General features: G+C 48.8%; 5 protein-coding genes and 1 non-coding gene across 6 annotated transcripts; 3 read left to right on the plus strand and 3 right to left on the minus strand.

The window, feature by feature from the left end:
- Positions 1–217: 217 nt before the first annotated feature.
- TBF1 (Tbf1p) lies at positions 218–1777 on the minus strand (the record flags this gene model as incomplete). The annotated part of the gene is made up of 1 exon (XM_018855351.1): positions 218–1777. A coding segment is annotated over one exon (1560 nt), but the record flags the coding sequence as incomplete, so codon positions are not given.
- Positions 1778–10526: 8749 nt separating this feature from the next.
- Positions 10527–10598, minus strand: METBIDRAFT_t118. Its single transcript has one exon. It is a non-coding gene; the product is annotated as a tRNA-Glu (tRNA).
- Positions 10599–14235: 3637 nt separating this feature from the next.
- UGA1 (4-aminobutyrate transaminase) lies at positions 14236–15648 on the plus strand (the record flags this gene model as incomplete). The annotated part of the gene is made up of 1 exon (XM_018857150.1): positions 14236–15648. The coding sequence occupies one exon, from the start codon at positions 14236–14238 to the stop codon at positions 15646–15648; it is 1413 nt and encodes a 470-aa protein (XP_018712450.1).
- A 1211-nt stretch (positions 15649–16859) lies between these two features.
- On the plus strand, positions 16860–18718 carry METBIDRAFT_30941 (uncharacterized protein). The gene has a single exon (XM_018855744.1). It carries the CDS (start codon positions 17266–17268, stop codon positions 18226–18228), a length of 963 nt encoding a protein of 320 aa, XP_018712451.1. The 5' UTR covers positions 16860–17265; the 3' UTR covers positions 18229–18718.
- METBIDRAFT_143259 (uncharacterized protein) lies at positions 18324–18718 on the plus strand. The gene has a single exon (XM_018854494.1). It carries the CDS (start codon positions 18418–18420, stop codon positions 18673–18675), a length of 258 nt encoding a protein of 85 aa, XP_018712452.1. The 5' UTR covers positions 18324–18417; the 3' UTR covers positions 18676–18718.
- A 1021-nt stretch (positions 18719–19739) lies between these two features.
- Positions 19740–19922, minus strand: METBIDRAFT_39915 (uncharacterized protein; the record flags this gene model as incomplete). The annotated part of the gene is made up of 1 exon (XM_018857202.1): positions 19740–19922. A coding segment is annotated over one exon (183 nt), but the record flags the coding sequence as incomplete, so codon positions are not given.
- Between the last annotated feature and the right edge of the window lie 828 nt (positions 19923–20750).

The raw sequence follows: 20750 nt of genomic DNA on the forward strand, positions 1-20750 counted from the left end.
TCTCACACGCTTGTATTTACAAATACGCACGCAGCTGTCGTTGCGTTCTATAAGTCTTGCATCTACCGAGTCCTTAGAGCACGGAGACAAAAAACACGTCCCGTCACCGGTGCATCTCGTCATCGCTTATGCAGCGGTACCCTATGGCCGCGGCATTCTACTCCACGCGTCTTTTCTTCCTCAACTCATCGTCAATGTTGTCCGAGGAAGTGTCAGCGGGGCCGTCATCCCGCTTGGACACCGTAGGCACGGGCGCAGCGGCAGTTTTCTTGTTGCGAGCCAGTTTCGCTCGCAGCTTGTCGTCCCTGTCCAAGTCGCCGGTCACTTTTTGTAGGTAGTTAGGCACGGCGAGGCCCGCCTTGAGGAAGAACATCTTCCAGTTCCTCGCCTTGTCCTTGAGCTGGACCTGGGTGCGGTTCTTCAACGACTCGTTGATCCGGCCACCTTGGCCAAAGAGCTCGAGGATCACCGACCACTGCGTGCCCTTGAGTTCCATGGCATGACGTAGCGCCTTCTCTTCTTGGCGGGTCCAGGGCCGCCTGTTGGGGCCCTTGGAATTGATGCCCGGGTTGATGCGTAGGTGAATCTGCTGTTCCTGGATCTCACTGGGGAGAAGCGCGGCGGTGATTTCGTCGAGGCCCTTGCCCTCTGCCCGTCCAGGAAGCTCCGGGTCTGGGCGCACGTATGGCGGCATTTCGCGAAGCACCTCGTCGCTGTGCGGTGTCGAGGAAGCCGCGGGCGGCGAGGGGTTTGCCGCAGCACTGGCCACGGCGCCTCGCGGCGCACGGTTGGAGGGGGGCTTGCCCTTCTTGCCCCAGAGGAGAAAGCCCATGTTCTTCAGCACAAACTCAAACAACTCCTTCAAGAACTCGAACCACTCGTACTCCTCGTTGAGGTTCTGGTCCGGCGGGTAGTTCAAGAGCATCTCCTTGCGCGAGTGGCAGCGGTGCACGAAGTCCATCTCGGTGGGGCTCAAGACCTTGGTGGCGCGGCGCTCCTGGAGCACGTGCTCGAGGTTTGCCGGGAGGATGTCCTCCAAGATCTCCTCGCGTGAGCGCTCGCCGGCCTCGACGGCCGAGATGTAGGCCTGGGTCTTCAAGTCGAGGTACAAGCTGGCCTGGGGCTTGAGGAGCTTGCCGCACTTCTCGCCGATGTGGCAGCCCGCGCCGCTCTGCAAGTTGGTGTTGCTGGCACTCATGTTGGACATGGAGTTGGCCGGGTCCAAGTCGTTGGCCGGGCAGAACACGTGGAGGAACGACTCGTTCAAGTGGAAGAAGCCGACCTCGATGGTGCCGAGCGTGGCCGCGAGGAACGTGGCCAAGTTGACCTTGCGGAGCGTCAGCTCGATGGTCTGCTCGCGCGAGCGGAACATGCTGGGCGTCTTCTCGCCGTCCTTCCAGATGCCGGGCGCAATGTGCTCCACGGAGAGGAACGGGTCCTCCTCGGAGTAGAGCCGCTTGGAGAACTCGAAGAGCGACGTCAAGTCGCGGAACGCGGCGCCGGGCGCGGTGTCGGGGCTGGACGCCAAGTCGATGATCTTCTGGTACGGCCCGGCCGCGAACACGCGGAGCAACTGCGTGGCCAAGTTGTCCAACACGGCCAACGTGCTGACGAGCAACTGGATGCGCGCGGGCATGTAGTTGGTGGGCACGATCGGGAGCGGGAGCGCGGCCAAGTGCGCGCTGGCGAGCAGCGCCGTGGCCAGGCCCAGGCTGGAGAGCGATTTGTACGCTGCCACGGCGGAGTTGGTGGCCAAGAGCTCGGAGTGCGCGGGGATGTGGCCGGGCGGGGCGGCGGGGGGCGACGCTCGGGGGGAGCCGTTGTGGGGGGAGCCGATGTGGGGGGATCTTTCTGGGGGGATGTCCTGGAGGTTTCTTGGGGTGCCATCCGCAGCGTGGAGATCTCCATGGGAGTTATGGATATCACGGAGATCGGCCCGGGTATCATCCATATCACGGAAATCTCCCAGGGTGCCATCCATATCACGGAGATCTCCCCGGGTATCATCCATATCACGGAGATCTCCCCGGGTATCATCCATATTACGGAGATCGCCCCGGGTATCATCCATATCACGAAAGTCTCCCAGGGTGCCATCTATATCACGGAGATCTCCCCCGGTACTACCCATATCACGGAATTCTCCCCCGGTACTATCCATATCGCGGAGATCGCCCCGGGCTTCCCGTGCCGCGGTCAGATCTCCCCGGCCCTCCACGATCTCATGGAGACGGTCTCCCGCGGCGCCTTGGGCGGCCGGCCGCGGCAGGCCCTCCAGGCCCAGAAACCCGGGCGGCAGCACGGGCGCCGAGCCGCCGCGCTCGGCCTGCTCGGCCTTCACGCGCGGCTCCACCGAGGCGTCCGACGCCGCGCGCTTCAACTCGGCGGCAATCATCTGCAAGTGCTGTTTTTCCTGCGCGGCGTCCAACAACGGCAGCGTCGGCATGGCGGCCACGCCGAGCGCCGCGTGCATGTCCACGCCGGGCGGCAGCGCGGGCGCCTGTGGGTGCCGCTGGTCGGGTCCGCCCATATATCCGCCGGCACGCGGGCCCTGCGGACGCGGCGAGAGCCGTTCGGCAGCAGCGGGCCCGGGCGTCGCGGCACGCGCCGCGGCCGCGTGCTGCTGCTGGTGCTGCTGTTGCTGGAGCTGCTGTTGCTGCTGCTGGAGCTGCTGCTGCTCCAAGTCATGCTGTGCGATGGCCCGTTGGATGGCCTGGTCGAGCCCGTCGTCCGTGGCGAGGGCGTCGTTTTTGCCGACGGCGGAGCCGGTTTCGGCGGCGGCGGCGGCGCCGGTTTCGGCGTGTTCTGGCTGCATGGCGGCGCGGGGCAAGGCGGCCTCAGGCGCTGGGGAGGCGGGTCTTGGGCGGTGCTGCTGCGGTTGGCGACAGGCTGGCGAGGGGGGCTCCGGGCGGCGGGGCGGCGGGGGCGGCGGGCCTGGCGTGCTTGGCGGGCGGCGGAACACTAGAAATCCGGAGAAGTGCGTGTTTTTCACGCGTGGTTGAAGGGAGAAGAACGGAGGGGAGGAGGCAGTTGACTGTGCGCAGAAGGCCGATGGGCTGGGGCGCGCGGCCCTGGCCTGCGGAGCGCGCGGCGCCAACTTGCATTGGGCCAGAAAAAAAGGCTGCGGCAGGGACCGGGGCAGGAAATGGGGCAGGAAATTGGGGCTAGCGAATGGGGCCAGGAAATGGGGCTAGAAATCGGGGCCATGAAATGGGGCCAGGAAATGCGGCTAGAAATTGGGGCTAGAAATTGGGGCTAGAGAATGGGGCCATGAGATGGGGCCATGAGATAGGGCCATGAGATAGGGCCAGGAAATAGGGCCAGGAAATCGGGCCAGGAAATGGGGCTAGAAATTAGGGGCAGAGAATGGGGCAATGAGATGGGGCTAGAAAATAGGGCCAGGAAATGGGGCTAGAAATCGGGGCCAGGAAATGCGGCCAGGAAATGCGGCTAGAAATTGGGGCTGGAAATTGGGGCTGGAAATTGGGGCTAGCGAATGGGGCCAGGAAATGGGGCTAGAAATCGGGGCCAGGAAATGGGGCCAGGAAATAGCGCCAGAAAATAGCGCCAGAAAATGCGGCCAGGAAATAGTGCCAGAAAATAAGGCCGGCTTTGATATTGAAATCTAAAAAACAAACAAGCGACATCCCTTCTGAACCTGTGTCATCTTGTTTCCACCCATGTTCAAACCGAGTAAACAATGCAGGTCCCGCTCCCAAATCAACAGTGTTGCATTTCCCGAATATATTGCATTCGTGGTATGTTGATGAATTTTTGCGGAGACGCCATTTGTAAGCGCTCATATGGTATACGTGAACTTAGTTTGTACATCTATTCGGGGACCGGGCCAGGAAACGGGGCCATTGTTATTTGGAGGAGGTGCAGGTAAATCAGCTGGATACGCTTCAATAATTCGGCAAAGTAGGTCAGCCAATTAGGCACCAGCACAATATGTGTGGGTACGGGCATTTATGGTGCATCGCTGGGTGCATCCGGAATTCTCAAGACTGGCCAGACATGCTTTCGTACAGACATCATTACAAACTCGGGATCTGCCTTCAGACACCAGGTAATAAAACCATGTTCCATACGCAGGCTCCAACATGACTACAACTTGTAATAAGACAAGTATTTTATGACATTGTGCATAACAATGAAGAATATCGTATGTGGATCGGAAAAACATAATCTGGTAACGTGCATACTGGAAAACATGCAGAACTTGTGACATGTCTCGGAGGAGATATGAGGAAGTATGTATTAAAAGCAGGCACCGCAGAGTGCCCACTATGCTCGACTATACATTGGTGATATGCGTCCAGAAATAGTGAATACGGCCTTGGCCAAGCTTGTGGTGTTTGGAGAAAAGCTGAAAACCCGGACTCGGAACTTGTTGGTGAATGGGACCCCGTGCAACAGCTGGAGCCAGGCGTTTTTTTGCAGGAAGTTGAACGCAACTTGGCGGGGCAGAGGCAATTTTCTGCGCGTGGTTCAGGTTTGCTGATGTGCACCGGATGGCCCGGAGACAGGGTGTACTGAGTGGAGAAACATATATATTTATGTTTGTATCTGTTTTCATTTAGTACTTGTAATTGTCTACATAGCTGTGTTCATATTTGTTTTTGAATTTGTATGTCTATTTGTATGTCTATTTGTATGTCTATTTGTATGTCTATTTGTATGTCTATTTGTATGTCTATTTGTATGTCTATTTGTATGTCTATTTGTATGTCTATTTGTATGCATATTTGTATGCATATTTCTTTTTACATTTGTAAGTAAATTTGTGTGTATATAGGAACTACTCATATCATCTGTATTTATATTTGAATATTTTTGTATTTATATGTATATATATTCAAAAAAATATATTAATACTCACTGCAGGGCCGAAAAAGAATACTGAGTTGGATGCCCGTAAAGTTCCTCCATTCACATCACTTCATATTTGTGGTCATATTCGAAATTTCATCAAAGCCCTGACAAGAACGGCTCGATGTTCAATGAGCCGGGGTGGCCAAGTCACTAAACTAAGAGAATAGCCTGGCTTGGGGAGCTACAGCTGTCTAAACATGCCATTGAGTGTTTTGCTGATGAGCTCCCTTTCGGGCTAAAAGTCTTTTCAGCACCGGTTTCATCGTTGAAAATAACAATATCTTCGCCCAGTGTCTAACTATCTTACCATCAACCCCATGTTGAAAACATATCAATGGCGACATATGTAGTCCTGAATTGGTCGGCACATATTTCTGCTTTCTCTGCTCGAATTATCGTGATACGTTCCGGGCCGGGATTTTTCATTTTTTAAAACAAGTTTTTGAAGGCCAGTGACGTATTTGGTTCTTGGTCACCTGTGCAACCTTCCATTTCGAGTAACGAGGGTATGTCCTGGTCGATTTTAGCGTCTCTAGCCAATTAATCCTAACATACGAAACATATCATACCGTGTTATCTTCAGACCGGTTGGGTATAAAATTTTGATTCCGCCAGCAAGGCTCTATAACAGGCATTGTCTCTGTGTTCATATCCGATACTACAATCCTCAAGCTGACGCAACTGCTCCATAGTGGAAGAGTCTTGGAACGCAAATACATATGATTCCTTTAATAGGGCTTATTTGGCTCATTTGCGAAAGCCCTCAATTGCTCATTCCACTCAATGATTCAGGAGCGAGGAAAGACAACCTCAATATCGGGCTTGAGATCATTGTTCATTCTTTGTCAGAAAGTTTGTAATTGAGCAATGATATAATGTATCTGCAAAATTTCATGCCGCCATTCTGCGGTGATTTTCTTGGTGATTTATTCTCTTTACTCTCTTGGACTTCCAACAGAACAATGCACTTTCGACGTGGTGACTGTGGCTTTTCTGAGACTCAAAAAGCTTACTCGAAGACAGTGCAGGTTCAGTCACATAGTGTCTTGTTCTCCGGCTATGATTTCATCTAAAAAGCCGACGTGTTGTGATTCTAGCAATAATTTGTTGTCGACTCACGATACAAAACTAATCATCCATACGACAAGGAGCTTTACCAAACTCTAATTGCTTGTTGGTCGAATAAAACTTCACATAGCAACAAAACTTTTTTCTAGGTATTCTGCCTTTCACTTGTATGTCTTCCATAGAAGCGGCCCAGTAAGTAGGTTTACCTCAATCGAAATTTATGGAGCTTGGTCAGCAAAGAATAGACTTCCAGAACCAAAACTCATATGCCCCGTTCCCAAAAAATGATGAGAACATTACCACAAAGCCCAATCTCGGAATAGGAAGGCACTAGAGAATATGCTCGGTTCTGAACTCTGCTAGCCTTGGAAGTTGGAAGGGTGAAGAAATGGTGCTTTTAACAAGTTATTCATTTCTTGAAAATCAAGATTCAAAAGCCAACTTCGATCAAAACCAAAAACGCCAGAGAATTGCAGGCCATTCACACACCAGAAGCAGGTAAAGGTGCGTAAGTCAATTCGTGAATTGAAGCTGTCCCATAGCTTTTCGAACCATAGAACCCTAGATGAGCCGCACCAACATAGTCACGTGTCACACGGTACATGATTGCAGTTGGGATTGATTTTGCAGTCTCCGGGCGATTGATTTTGCACTATCTTCAGACCCGGGCTAACACTGACAAATTAAGTAACTTGAACAATTAAAATAGTTCAGCAAAGAAGCAGCTATTCACACTTCAATCTGGATGCACCACCAAGACGACTCTTGATTGCAAGCTCGAACCACATCCCGAATTCGCAGTATTTTGGTCTTTTTGAAAGCTCCAGAACACAAGCATTTCTCTTTTTTTTTATTTTTAAGTGCTGCCAAACCAAAGGAAGTCTAGCGCAATTTTTTCTAGGCCCGGTGCTCCATCACGATATGCGAGTCCGATCAGCCTCAAGTCATCCTGTGAGAGCTACGGAACGCTATTTCTCTCATATATATATGAACCTCCGTGAAGATGTTGCAATTCCAGAACCCTTCGATTCTTTCTTCACTTTCGTTCGATCAAATCATCATGTGCATATGCAGAGCTGTTCATTCCAATCATAGCTTACAGCCATACCTCAAATAGTCAAAGTGAGAAACTCCACCAATAATGGCAGCTTAAGGAGCCTCACTTCCAAACCAGAACAAAACATAAAAAAAAGGTTCTTCGAATTTATTTTTAACTGCAAAATATGTCTAAGGAGCATTGTTGCCTGTTTTCGGACCGGGGATCCTATTTTTAATTGCTCCAAGGGCGCTCTTAATTTCTAGGCAATAATTATCCGAAATAAGACTTAGATACCATAAAAGCCAACAAACCCGTCAAATCTTTGCAGTCAATTTCAATTTGCAGAATGCCTGGGGCTTGCATCACCTGAATGGCCCTGAAAAGGCGGCTATACCCGAGTGAGCGAGTACTTATACAACAACTAGAGTCCCAAGATTTTCAGTGATCACATGAATCATTGGAATTAGAGAAGACTCAGGTTTCTCTGTGGGTTAGGGTTTCGGTATAAACACATATTTGCTAGGAGTTGTCGTACATGATGCAGAAGTATGGCTCTCGATGTATTGAAACCAGGGGTAGAATCTTCAGTAAATAGACGTTTAGAATGTACAGACCAACCGAGACTCAAAAAGTTTTCTGGAGTTCTATTTAAATAATCTGGTTGAAAAAACTGGAGAAATATTTTTTCAACGAAAAGCATACATAGACTCAACTTTGCATTGTAATAAAACTAGAGTCAAGCATCAATCAGATTAGAACGTGTTGCTGATTACCGCAGCTTGACATGTGTAGATTCATGATGATTGTAACATATGTCTAGACGTTAGTGATCTTACTTTGAGTCAAACTTTTACATCGGTTCAGGCATAAGCTTAGGAATAATCTTTATCATTTAGTTTCAGGTGTTATCCTTCGCAAAGAAACCCGGGGTAGAAACGAGAAATAGATCCATAGAGTCCTAGGCAATCTAAAAACACACTTTAAGACCAAACAGGAATCTGAAGACTCTTTTGCAGTACTAGTAACCTGGGATACAAAACCATCACAGATTGCTAGTAGTCAATGAACATACATATCCTGATCCAATACCAAATAAATTTATCCTGATAACTAAAACCCTTTGCAGACTTATGCATGTTATCCAGAAAAAAAATATGCCAGTTTATCAAGTTGGGCTTTCGACAAGAATACATATAAAGATAAAGAATTATTTCATCACAGCTCACAGAAACAGTTTTTCCCATACATGATCTAAAAGCTTAAGGTATATAATAAAGATGACATACTCAAACGATGCATACGAAGACGGGAATCTAATACACTTGGTTTAATCCGTACATGATACTTCAAACTCATCATACGATTTGAACTTCTAAAAACACAAAACCTCCAAACAAATATGGGAATGAATATTAAAACATTATTTGGATCTCCCTCTACTACGTAAAGTGGGGCTTTCTAATACAAATTACATTCTGATTCTCTCTATGAGCTGCAAGCTTCTTATACTCGAAATCTTTTTTTCCTAAAGACCTTGGTATATTGTACGGGCAACATATCCGTTAACACTGGATATGTCAATTGGGTAATTATGAGAGCTTCAAACCTTTGTGAACAGGATGATTTTTCCTTTCTATTTGGCGAGCTACCAGCACTGCAGTTGAATACTTTTAACACCATATGAGGTGTACCAGGATATATCCCTTGGTGAAACCGAAAATTGAAGGAGATATCAAAGCTTGTTTTGATAACTGTTTTACTTGAAATATGGTTGCCCCGTTTTTAAGTGCTTGACGTAGTGAGCAAAACAGCCGAAGTAAAAAGAAAAACGCCAATGGCGTCGAGAAGTGCCTCTGGAGCTGATAAAAGCGCAGTCGAATTCTTACGAGTCACCATTTTCAAAAATTGTACAAATGATTTACTTGACTCTGTGCGATATAAAAGAGCGAGAGACCCGATTTGGTGGTGGTGGAAAGAATATCATTTCCAGAAGCTGATATCAACTTCTAAAAAGTACGACCACCTATGCCCACCAGTATATGCAATTAATAATAAGCCTTATCCTGGGAAAACATTATTTTGATTCCCTTAAAGAAGCAAATAAAACTTTCAAATTGATCGTTCAAGTGATTACTGGGATGTGTCAACCAACAGAAAAGACTGCAAAATTAGAATAATCCGTCTTTCCAGAGACATAAGTTGGCACCGCTCCAAAACCACCATTGGTTTTATGGCCTTCTTTTCGAACATTCTTTCCATTTCATACTCATAAAGGCCCCTAGTCTATTATGTTATTTCTTTTTTTCTTTCCTTTTTAGGCATCAGTACCTCCCCCAATACTGCACTACAAACTGCACAAAGGCCTGGTCAAACAATTATAAATTCTGCCAATGAAGCCTTTCTTCATCTTGAGTCAAATACAATATTAAATTTCTAGGTATAGCTTCGAATCTGTGATTTGCAATCCTGGACACCATGTGAAGTTAAGTCTGATTGATCATGAGCTGTGCAAAGTCTTTTCATAAAATATTTGAGACTCATATAGGTGGTTTTCCAGCCCAGTTTCAAGTTCTTCTCTTTTTGAGTTGGAGAAAAAAAGTATGGCCGCAACCAGTGGCTTTGACTTTCATCCAAGTCAAGGAGGTTTCGTGTAATGCCATTTATATATTGCTTGGTTCTTTAGTTTATCTTTGACCTGAAGTGCACTGCACACCTAGCACCAGATCTTGTATCAGCCTCGATTTCTGCCTCGATGAAGAGTTTCTTAATCCTTCAATACTCAAAAATAAATTTAGAAGTACAAAGTTAGAAAAGCATATTCTGTAGTTATATCACTACTTTTATCTCAATTGTAGAACACACACTGCAAGAATGAAAAGATAACACAAAACTAGCTTTCCATTACCTTTGTCTTGCTATATGGCCTATTCGACTGGGGCAACTTGATGGAAGGGTGGGGCAAAAGCTGGAGTCCATAGGTGAATAGCTGTTACACGGATGGATAAATATTCTTTGGGACTGGAGAGGGCCATGGGCGAGTCTTGCCGAATCTCTTCTGGAGTATCTTCTACATCCTCGTCATCAGAATCGCCCATTTGATCTCCAAAAGGAACACCAGGCTTATGCACGAAATATTTCTTTTAAGGATCGTAGTCAGCAAAAGGATTCACTAATTTATGATCATTTGTTTGAATAAAAAGCAAAAAGGCGTGCTCTTTCAAACCATCCCCTTCTTATTATCATAGCATCCGAAACATTTAAAGACGTTCCAATAAAACCCTTTGTTACCATATAGTTCACCAACTGTACAGCGTTGAAATTCACCGTAAATTGCTGTATGTATCAATCATATCACACTGAGTCTAGCCCGGCATCATTGCCTGATTCTTTCGGTAGGCGAGACTAAGCGCTGGTGTATTAATATTAATGCAGGCTAGAGCCATCGACATCATCTTTGCATGTTTGAACATGATTTGCGTTTTATCGAAGGATTTTTGATTTTGAAAAACAATTCGTGCAGACACCAGGATGGGAAAAAAGAAAACTCCGATACGGGGAGTCGAACCCCGGTCTGGACGGTGAGAGCGTCCTGTGCTAGCCGTTACACCATATCGGATTTGTTGAAGTAAATTGAACGCTTAATTAATATATGATGGATGTTGTTTTTGATATATAATGTTTTAAGTCAACTCATGTATATACATCCGCGGTATTTTTGCACAATGGGAGTGAGGAAACCCATGAATGGGTGCTAGTGTCTTCTCACCTGAGCCAATTCAGTTGAAAGCTGTTTAAAGGTTTTTTATATTATTTTCAGAAAAAACTCGACCAGCTCATAGAAAACGCAAACTTCTAGTTCTTGTAGGAGGCGGGCTGTGGTCTCAAGACCTTCGGAAATATCTAATGAAGGCTCAACAGTACCATCTGCGTAAGCCCTTTCGGAGACGGACTCTTTGCAGAATCATATCTTCTAATAGAACTCTTTTTTTAGCACCTGATCAGTGGTACTTGTATTTCGTTTTCTCATAGTAATCAGATGAATGTACCAAAAAAACTGTGCATATATTCTCAAACTCCTGACGATGGGAGTAAATCAAATCTTCTGCCGAGTATTTACTGTCCTTCATATTTTTTACATTCTCTTGATTCAAATCCTGGCTCAAGCTTCATCTATACTGTAGCTTTCTTATCAAAGTCTACTTCTGTGGTACTGCGGACAAAATATATCGGTACCTTCCAATCTGAACAGACAGCGGTGAGGCCGATACCCCGTACCTTGTATATCATAAAACAGAGTGAAAATTGTTTTTCCAGTGGTTCCAAGCCACAAAGCGGGCCTTGGGTACCTAGCCACTGTGGATATTGGATACATTGCTGTCTAGCACACTTCTACAATATTTGACTGTCGAATGATCGGGTGCGTTGTCCTGGAAATACAAACATGCTCGAAGATTTCTACATGCGTTGCTGCAGTTCATATGGTCTATCTATGTGAACAGATTCGGAAATCATGACTTGAGTTGAATATGGCTTCTTTACTCCTGACCCCAATATATCCCGCGACTTTGCCTTCTTCGAAAGGCATGATTTGGCGAGCACCAAAGATCATGCCCCAAATACAGACTGACATTTTACTAACAATACCGATCTTTCTGATTAGCTAGCTGAGACGCTCAATCAATGGGGTTCTTTCTGGTGTAGGAAGCAGAAAACATAGCATGACATGACGCGAGGTCGATCTCGGCATATATCAAGATAGAGTGATGAAACAGGCCAAATTGAAACATAAAGAACAATCACAGAGAATCTTTAAAGCAGCAATGAAATGACGCAAACAGCTACTGGCCTTTCCCAACGATGAAAAGTGCAAGTCCATAAAACACGTCCACCCGGCAACACGATTGGCAGCCTGATGGAAACGACACTATTGGCAGCCCTGGTAGAAACGAAACACAATGCTCGGATAACAGCGGATCCTACCGATTCCAAATGCAAGCATACGCCCGTGGATCCATGAGCTGAGCATGGATCAGTCCGAACACGCCATAATTGGGGTCATATCTACGCCTACTAAATGACCATGCCCATTCACACGGAAAAGCAGTGGAACCAGACGGAGTCGGTGGGTTGAACAGGCCGCGGCTCTTGCACAGACCCCCTATCCCAGGAGTTCTGCCAGCACCATCGCCAGAGCTGCAAGCCTTGAAGACGGCTAGAAAAATTGCAAGAGAAATGGCCAAAAAAATGGCCAAAAAAAACAGCGAGAAAAAATGACAAGAACCATATGGCACGCTTATCTGTGGAGATTCGCAGTAGCCCTAAGAGTATATCCCGTCCGGCTTGCTGCATCCTGTGCGAAGCCATCTCTATGGTACAGCTAATTGATAGGAAGAAAAGTATTTCTTAATCCACCGTATTTCTCCTTGTGGGTTTTCCTCCGATCTGAACTTATACATCTATTTTTATTGTCCCTAGATTAACATCAGTGGATCAACTACTGAAGAGGAGTCTATCTGAGACCCTCTCCAAGACCAGGACTCCTATGTTTCCCGTGAGAACAGCTTACCAGACATAAAAGTCGGATTTAATCCCATCTTTTCTCCAGCGCCTCAGCACTAGTTCAGTCCTTACGTCCACACCTTCTGTGTATGAAAAGTTGGGTCCTCGAACTCATAGGATGACCGTCTAGGATATTGTTACTGGTATGCGTACTGCGTATAGCCTCTACGCTCGCCTGGTGCAAAGTAGACTTCAACTGTTTGTATTTCTGCTTGAGTACAGGATATTCCAACTCAATGTCCTGTCCACAAGTGGTTCCCAACTGGTACAGTTGAGATATCGGATTCGACATGATGTACTAGCGTGTGGAAATAAACCTTTATTTAGGAAAAACTAAAACCACTTTTGTGTCAACTGACCTTCTAAAAAGATCTCTAGAGGGAATTCTCTTCCCTTCATATACTCGTCGTGCTATTTGGTTCCGGGTAAGTGGTGCGAACTTTAATGTCTCATTTGTCACATGATTAATTAGGGCTAAGCGTCTAGTTCTCACATCAACAGGCAACATCTGTTTGAACGTTTGCTTATGTACAGCATATTCCCGCTGGATATCCTGTCCACATGCGTTTCCCAACTCAGGCTGTTGAGTGATCGGGCTACAGTTAATGTACTAGCATGCGAAAATAAATCTTTATCACAATAACGAAACCAACTTTGTTGAGACGGATCTTAAAAAACAATCGGGTGAGAAGACACCCCCTCACTTCTATACTTCGTCGCGCTTGTTCCTGGTAAGTATCTGAAACAGGAATGTTGTGATGTCATATTTTTATTGGAGTAAGTCCTGGTTCTCACAGCGAAAAGCAGGCCCGTGTCGACCCGCTCGGTTCTGGCCGTTTTGGGCCAGGCCAATAAAGCAGACACGCAGGATTTTTCCCGGACTCCCAGGTTTTTCTTACTCCTGTGCGGCCAGGCTCGTCGGCCGGATCGCAGCCTCGACGGGCGGGTTGTGGAAATCCGGCCCGCGTGTGTGCTGTGTGGGCGGGTCCTGGGATCCTGGTCCTGGAATTTTGGTCGGAATTTTGGTCCTGTAATTTTGGCCCCAGAGCCCTGGCCATGAAAGGCGCCGAAACTAGGCCCCAGAATTCAGCCCTAGAATATGGCCCTAGATCTCTGGCCCTAGATCTTTGGCCCTAGATCTTTGGCCCTGAAATGCGACCCTGGGATCCAGGCCCTGGAATTTTAGTTCTGAAATGCGGCCCCCGAATTCTAGTCCTGGAATTAAGTCCTGGAATTAAGTCCTGGAATTAAGTCCTGGAACTTTAGTCCTGGAATTTTAGTCCTGGAATTTTAGTCCTGGAATTCTATTTTGGAATTTGGCCCTGAATTTCGGCCCCAGATTTGTGGCCCTGAAACGCGGCGCCAGAACTCGGCCCCAGAATCCCGCCCTGAACTCTGGCCCCGGATCTCTGGCCCGAAAATTCTCGCCCCGGATCTCGGGTCCCGCCTTCTGGCGCGATTAACCCGCGCCCGCCTTCCCTGTTCGGGCGCCGCGGTCCGAGCCGCGCCCAGTCGGGGCAAGCCGCGCAGAAGCCGCTAGCAGGCCGCGCCTGGCGCACCCAATTAGGCAGCACCCGCCTGGCGCAAAGTGCCCGGCACCAAGCCGTGCACGAGTATAAATACCCATGGCCCTCCTCGTCTGGCCCGCGCTTCTTGTCGCCACCAGCCTCGTGTACTCCTTCTTTTCCTCCAACATGTCTGTGTGCGAAAAATACTTCCCCGAGGAGCCCGCGGGCCCCCACACTGCCAGCGCCGTGCCCGGGCCACAGTCACAGCGGGCAATCCAATCGTTGGGCCAGGTCTTCGACTCCAGACCCGCGTACTTCGTGGCCGACTACACGCGGTCCGTGGGCAACTACATTGCCGACGTGGACGGCAACTTGTACTTGGACGTGTACGCGCAGATCGCGTCCATTCCCTTGGGCTACAACAACCCCGCGTTGGTTGCGGCGGCCAAATCGGACCGCATGGTCAGTGCCATCGTCAACCGGCCCGCGTTGGGCAATTTCCCCGGCAGCGACACCGAGCACATCATCCGCGACTTGTTGAAGGTGGCGCCGCAGGGCCAGGACAAGATGTGGTCCGGGCTCTCCGGGGCCGACGCCAACGAGTTGGCATTCAAGGCCGCGTTCATGTGGTACCAGCTGAAGCGGCGCGGTGCCGGCGCGGCGTTCTCGGCGCACGAGACCGCCAGCGTGATGAAGAACCAGGCGCCCGGGGCGCCGGACTTGGCCATCTTGTCGTTCCAGCGGGCGTTCCACGGCCGCTTATTCGCGTCGGCCTCTGCCACGTGCTCGAAGCCCATCCACAAGATGGACTTGCCGGCGTTCAACTGGCCCAAGGCCGAGTTCCCGGCCTACAAGTACCCCTTGGAGGCGCACCGCGACGCCAACAGCAGGGAGGACGCGCGCTGCTTGGCCATTGTGGATACCTTGTTGAAGTCCTGGAACGTGCCCATCGCGGCCGTGCTTGTGGAGCCCATCCAGTCTGAGGGCGGCGACAACCACGCGTCCGCGGCGTTTTTCCAGGGCTTGCGCGACCTCACCTTGGCGCACGGCGCTCTTTTGATCGTCGACGAGGTGCAGACCGGCGTGGGCGCCACGGGCAAGATGTGGGCCCACGAACACTTCGACTTGGAGCCCAAGCCCGACATGGTCACGTTCCTGAAGAAGTTCCAGTCCGCGGGCTACTACTACCACGACCCCGCGTTGACGCCTGCGCAGCCCTACCGCCAGTTCAACACGTGGTGCGGCGACCCGGCCCGCATGATCTTGGCGGGCGCCATTGGCCACGAGATTGTCGAGCACGACTTGGCCAAGCAGGCCGCGCGCGTGGGCGACTACTTGTACGGCAAGTTGGCCAAAATGGCCGACAAGTACCCGGACTATCTCGCGGACTTGCGGGGCAAGGACCGCGCCACGTTCATAGCCTGGACGTTCAAGACGCCGCAGCTCAGAGACCGGTTCTTGGCGGACATGAAGACCGTGGGCATCAACATCGGAGGCTGTGCCGACGACTCGGTGCGCTTGAGGCCCACGTTGGTGTTTGAGGAGAAACACGCGGACGTGTTGGTGGCGGGCATTGAGAAGGTGTTGCTGGGCTACTGAGCCGTGGCTAGGTAAATAGGTCGCTGGCCAGAGGGAATGGGTATCTATGAGATGTGAGTGTGGATGATTTTGTGGCTTAGAAGTATACATGATATGACCATGATTACATTTTTGTATGATAATGACATAGTACTACATAATTGCATGCTTGCATGACTACATAATTACATGCTTACATGACTACATAATTGCATGTTTATTATAATTGCATGATTATACTATAATTGCATGATCACATGTTGAATACAAGTTTACTTTGACAGGTTGATTACATGTCAACATCAGAACTGCATATTGATGACGACATAATTACGTGATTACATGTTGATAGCAGTTTACTTACATGCTTACATGTTCACATGTTGACTAAAATTCTACTTTTACAGGTCTGTTACATACTAAACATGTGAGCTACATGTTGATCAGTGCATGTGGGTTACAAGTCTACATGTCAACCCCATGTCGACTCCATGTTAACTACATATTGCATGTTTGCATATTTACATGTTTACATGTTTACTGTTATTCTTTCCCGGTTCCGAAAACCCTCTCCCATTCAACATGGTCTTCACGTGTGATCAGAAGACTGCTAAACTTCCCGTTTATTCTCTCCACACGTATCTCCCTCTTCCTGTGCCTTTCTGCACGTTACCACGAGTAATACGTTTCCCTCCTTTCCACATTGCCCCAGTTTTCTATAAATAATGAAATTGAAATTGACCATATACAAACACTCATTCCAAATTCCGGGGATCAAAACACAGTGCCTGTTCGGCAGTATTCGTATGCTGAATTTCTAGATGACCCTGGATACTTGAGAAAGCTCACTACTGCGATGATCCAGTCGTATATGGCCAGACCACGATGAGCATAACCGCCATTCCCGCCTGTCCAGAAAAGTTATCAAAACCCCTAGCATCAAGCCGGGTCTCCTCTCACTCTACCCCGGATCCCGAAATCTGCACCGCACCCAAAATAAACGACACCACAGAAAAGCATATTCTAAGGATTATCTTCAAATCCCATACAGCTGCGCCCCCTACAACTGCGCCCCGTACAACTGCAATCCCCCATGTTCCATAACCTTGGCCAGAAGGCCCTGCCCCCGGGGCACGTGCCGCGGCACGTGACCCGCCGCGTCCCGGCGGCTTCGACCCCGGATCTCGCGCAGCATCGGCCGCAGCCCGGAACCGGCATCTTGGCAGGCCCACGGTTTTTCGGACTCGCCGTGCTTCTCTCAGAAACAACCACTAGTTTCTATTCCCGGGAGATCCGTGTGTTGGAATCGTGAGTATAAAAACCCCTGCTTGCTAGTTTCTGGGCTTGCAATTTCCATTGCTTCTAGTTCTTGGTTCTTTTCTAGTGGACAGATCACTGTGCACCTTGTCTAGGCTCGATCGTACCTCCAGCCTGAGCCGCTGAGAAACAGCAGTCCAAACCCCTCGTCAATTTATAGGCCGGGTCGGTTTGTAAATCTCATTGCCACACTGAAGAAGTACCCCCGCCATTCTGTTGGGACAGAACTTCTGGATTTAAATAGAACGGCCTTTGCTAGCCTCGTACGCTGGCCCACTTTCGCTCATATTCACCCTCTTAGGCAGCCCCATTTTCGAAAAAATGACAGCCACTTCTCCGCAGGACACGTGGGCTGTCCGAATCAAGCGACAGGTGAAGCAGGAGTCCAACGCGTCGCTCATTGCCGGCGGCGTGGCCGGGGCCGTCTCACGGACCTTGGTCCTGCCTTTTGAGCGGGCCAAAATCTTGCTCCAGCTCCAGGGGCCCGAGGCACAAAAGGCGTACCGCGGCATGTTCCCCACGATCTGGAAAATGTACAAAGACGAGGGCTGGCGCGGCTGGTTCCGGGGGAACACGTTGAACTGTGTCCGCATTGTGCCGTACAGTGCCGTGCAGTTTGCCGTGTTTGAGAAATGCAAGCTTTTGCTCCTCGGCTACAAGCACGAGGACCGGCGGCAGCTCACGGACCTCGACCGGCTCTTGGCGGGGTCCGTCGGCGGCATTTCGTCCGTGTTGGCCACCTACCCGTTGGACTTGGTCAGGGCACGCATCACCATCCAAACGGCGCTGTTGAAAAAGCTCAACCGGGGCAAGCTAGTGCGGGCCCCGGGCGTGTGGGAAACTCTAAGCGACGTGTACAAAAACGAGGGCGGGCTTGTGGGCTTGTACCGCGGGATCGTGCCCACCACGCTAGGCGTGGCGCCGTACGTGGCCCTCAACTTCGCCCTGTACGAGAACTTGCGGGAAATGATGAAGGAGTCCAGCCACGACTTCAGCAACCCGCTCTGGAAACTCGGGGCCGGGGCCATCAGCAGCTTTGCCAGTGGCGTGCTCATATATCCGCTTGACTTGCTCCGAAAGCGGTACCAGGTGGCCAGCATGGCGGGCGGCGAATTGGGCTTCCAGTACCGGTCGGTGGCTCACGCGTTGGTGACGATTTTCAAGCACGAGGGCATTTCGGGTGCATACAAGGGCTTGACGGCGAACTTGTACAAGATCGTGCCGTCCATGGCGGTGAGCTGGCTATGCTACGACTCTCTCAAAGACTGGATCGCGGCGTGGTAGGTGGAGCCTGTGGCGGGCGTGAAGATTTATTTAAGTTCTACCAGGGACGCGGGGGATTGTGGTGCAGGGACGAGACGTGCCAAGTGTTTCCTTCCGATTGGGGGCATCTTGCTCGGGACGCAGGGGAGAAGACCCACAGACCACGTGAAGTTTTTTCTGGACTATCCTGGGTTACTACGAAAAGGACCTATGGACTACTACGGGGACAACGTGAGGGGTGTTTATCGCGAACGCGTAGAGAATATGAGAAGTCGTCACGGACTGCCCGGAGGGAAAGAAAAAATCGTCATGGACATACAGCTCGGGCCGACACGCTCACTGCTGACGTGGGACATGAGACCAGTGCTGGCGTATGCTCGAGAGATGGGGGCGTGCTCAGCTACAAGTAGAGAGTTCCCATGTGGGGAAGCCCGGGCTTCGGCAGTCTGTTTCCTTGGACATATTTGATGACAATTGACAATATAGAAATTCAAGATCTATTCACACGGCATTGCTGGTTCTTTTGTGTTGTGTATATTACGCAAGCAAAGCAAGAATGTCTGTAGTTCGCTTGTGAAAATGTAAGAGCCAGAATTGAGTAGTGGTAAACCTTCATAATGATTTTGTGGGTTTGGAGGTCCATCATCTACTCAAAGAAATGGGCTTTTCACGAAGCATTCTGGCCCTTTTCTTTTGTTACTCTTATTCAGCTTCTGAAAGCCACGCTGCTGCGAATTGGTGTCTCTGGTCCAAGAATATATCAGCTAAATCTGCTCTTGTCCGCCACCCAGGTAAAAGCATCAGCCTCACATCTACAAGGCATCATTTGACATTGAGCTGTCGAAAAGAAAAAATCTAATGAGACCGAGATGTGGCCGAAGTTCCATCCTTCCACTTTATGGGCCAGAATTATATTCTTCATACATCACTAAGTTCGGGTGGGTGTATGCGTTGTTGACAATCACCATAGCTCATATTCTTGTGAAAGAGAGGATTGCCTCTGACTTTTCTTTGGTAATACTGAGCTTTTTCTACCGGTTTCTGCGTCATCTAAATGGCTAATCACCAAAGGTTTCCAATTTCCCCAAACAAAATCACACAAGTGCGGACCCAAATCTGAAGCCTCGTCATTAATAGTTTTGAATCTGGAGAAACCATATCCGGATATTCTCAGATTTTTGTGACCAGTATGTGTTTGTCTCAGACCGAAAGCTTCCACTGGTGTCTGAGGAAGAACAGTCTATTAAACTGTTCTGTTGCTTTTATTGACTTTACGCCAATTCTGATTCTTGAGCTAGCAATTTAAATTGGTGATCCCTTTGTTTGATGTAACTTCAAACAGACAAAAAAAAGCCAGGTGTAAAAAATGCACCGTTCATAAGCAACAAAACTAAGGTTCTATAGAATCAGTCATGTGTGGAATGCCGTAGCTCCCGAAAATGGTCAGTAGGCGATACTGTCGAGGACGTAGTCATGGAGACAATCATAATGGTGGTGTACGAATCGATTCCTAAGTAGGAGCAAAACACAGCTTACGAAGAGAAAATACCCCAATATTGCTCACAGCTAAGGTATCCTGGATCCTTCCACCCATCATTGTGAGCGTTGAAGTAGAGGACGTGATCACCTACCTTGTCAGCGATATCAGAGAGGGCAGCAGCCTGCTCAGCTGTTCCAGCAACGGCGTCACCATTGGTGTCACCGGCGGTCGGCCAAGTAGCTCAACAAAACCTTGCCACAGATTTGATTGCAACAGGCAAATTGCAATTAAACCCTACTAATTCTAGTAAAGAAAGACAGTGGAGACAACGAAAGGCGTAACAATTTAAAACGATACTGGCGGGGAATCAAGCAAGAAAGGCAAATGATCACGCGTGATAAGACTTAGAAGTTGTTCCTACCCATACAGTTTCAGATTCTTATCAGTTGCATTGCAAAAACATCGAGATACTTGAACCTGATGATGAGATAATGAATCATTACTCAGAGTTCCACTGAATCGGGATTTTTTGTACGTGATGGACCGGTTGCGTCAAGACTTCGCTCGAAGTTTACAATTGTGTACTATAAAGCAGACATCACCCAGAAAAAAGACTGCGTTACTATTATCTAGCGAGCATGTGTATGCCAGTACTAGAGATGGTAGATAGTTCATCTTTCTATTCTATTACCGAGAGCAAGAGTTTCACGAGACGAGTCACCGAGAAAAGTGAAGAGAGTGGCCACTCTCGCGTTATTTCAGACCAAGATAATAAAAGGTGGTTGCTTCCTAAGCTGCTCCCTTGGCTGTTTTCAAAATCTTAGTCTCTTTTCCCGTGAGTTTAAATTTTGCAAGATTTGAGTGAGTCCATGCGCAGCGATTTATTAAGCCGTGTAAGCAGTACAGAATAGGCTGCAAAAAGGAAGTGAATTTGGGCCCGATATGAGTTCTAATCCTTTTCATACAAAAGTATGAAGCATACATATATATACCCGTTTTCTGGTTTTATGGGCACGGGAAAATTGTTTACAGAGTTTAGGACGCACGCGGCGGATCACATTCA

The sequence above is a fragment of the Metschnikowia bicuspidata genome (assembly GCF_001664035.1).
Source record: "Metschnikowia bicuspidata var. bicuspidata NRRL YB-4993 chromosome Unknown METBIscaffold_2, whole genome shotgun sequence".
Classification (NCBI taxonomy): domain Eukaryota; kingdom Fungi; phylum Ascomycota; class Pichiomycetes; order Serinales; family Metschnikowiaceae; genus Metschnikowia; species Metschnikowia bicuspidata.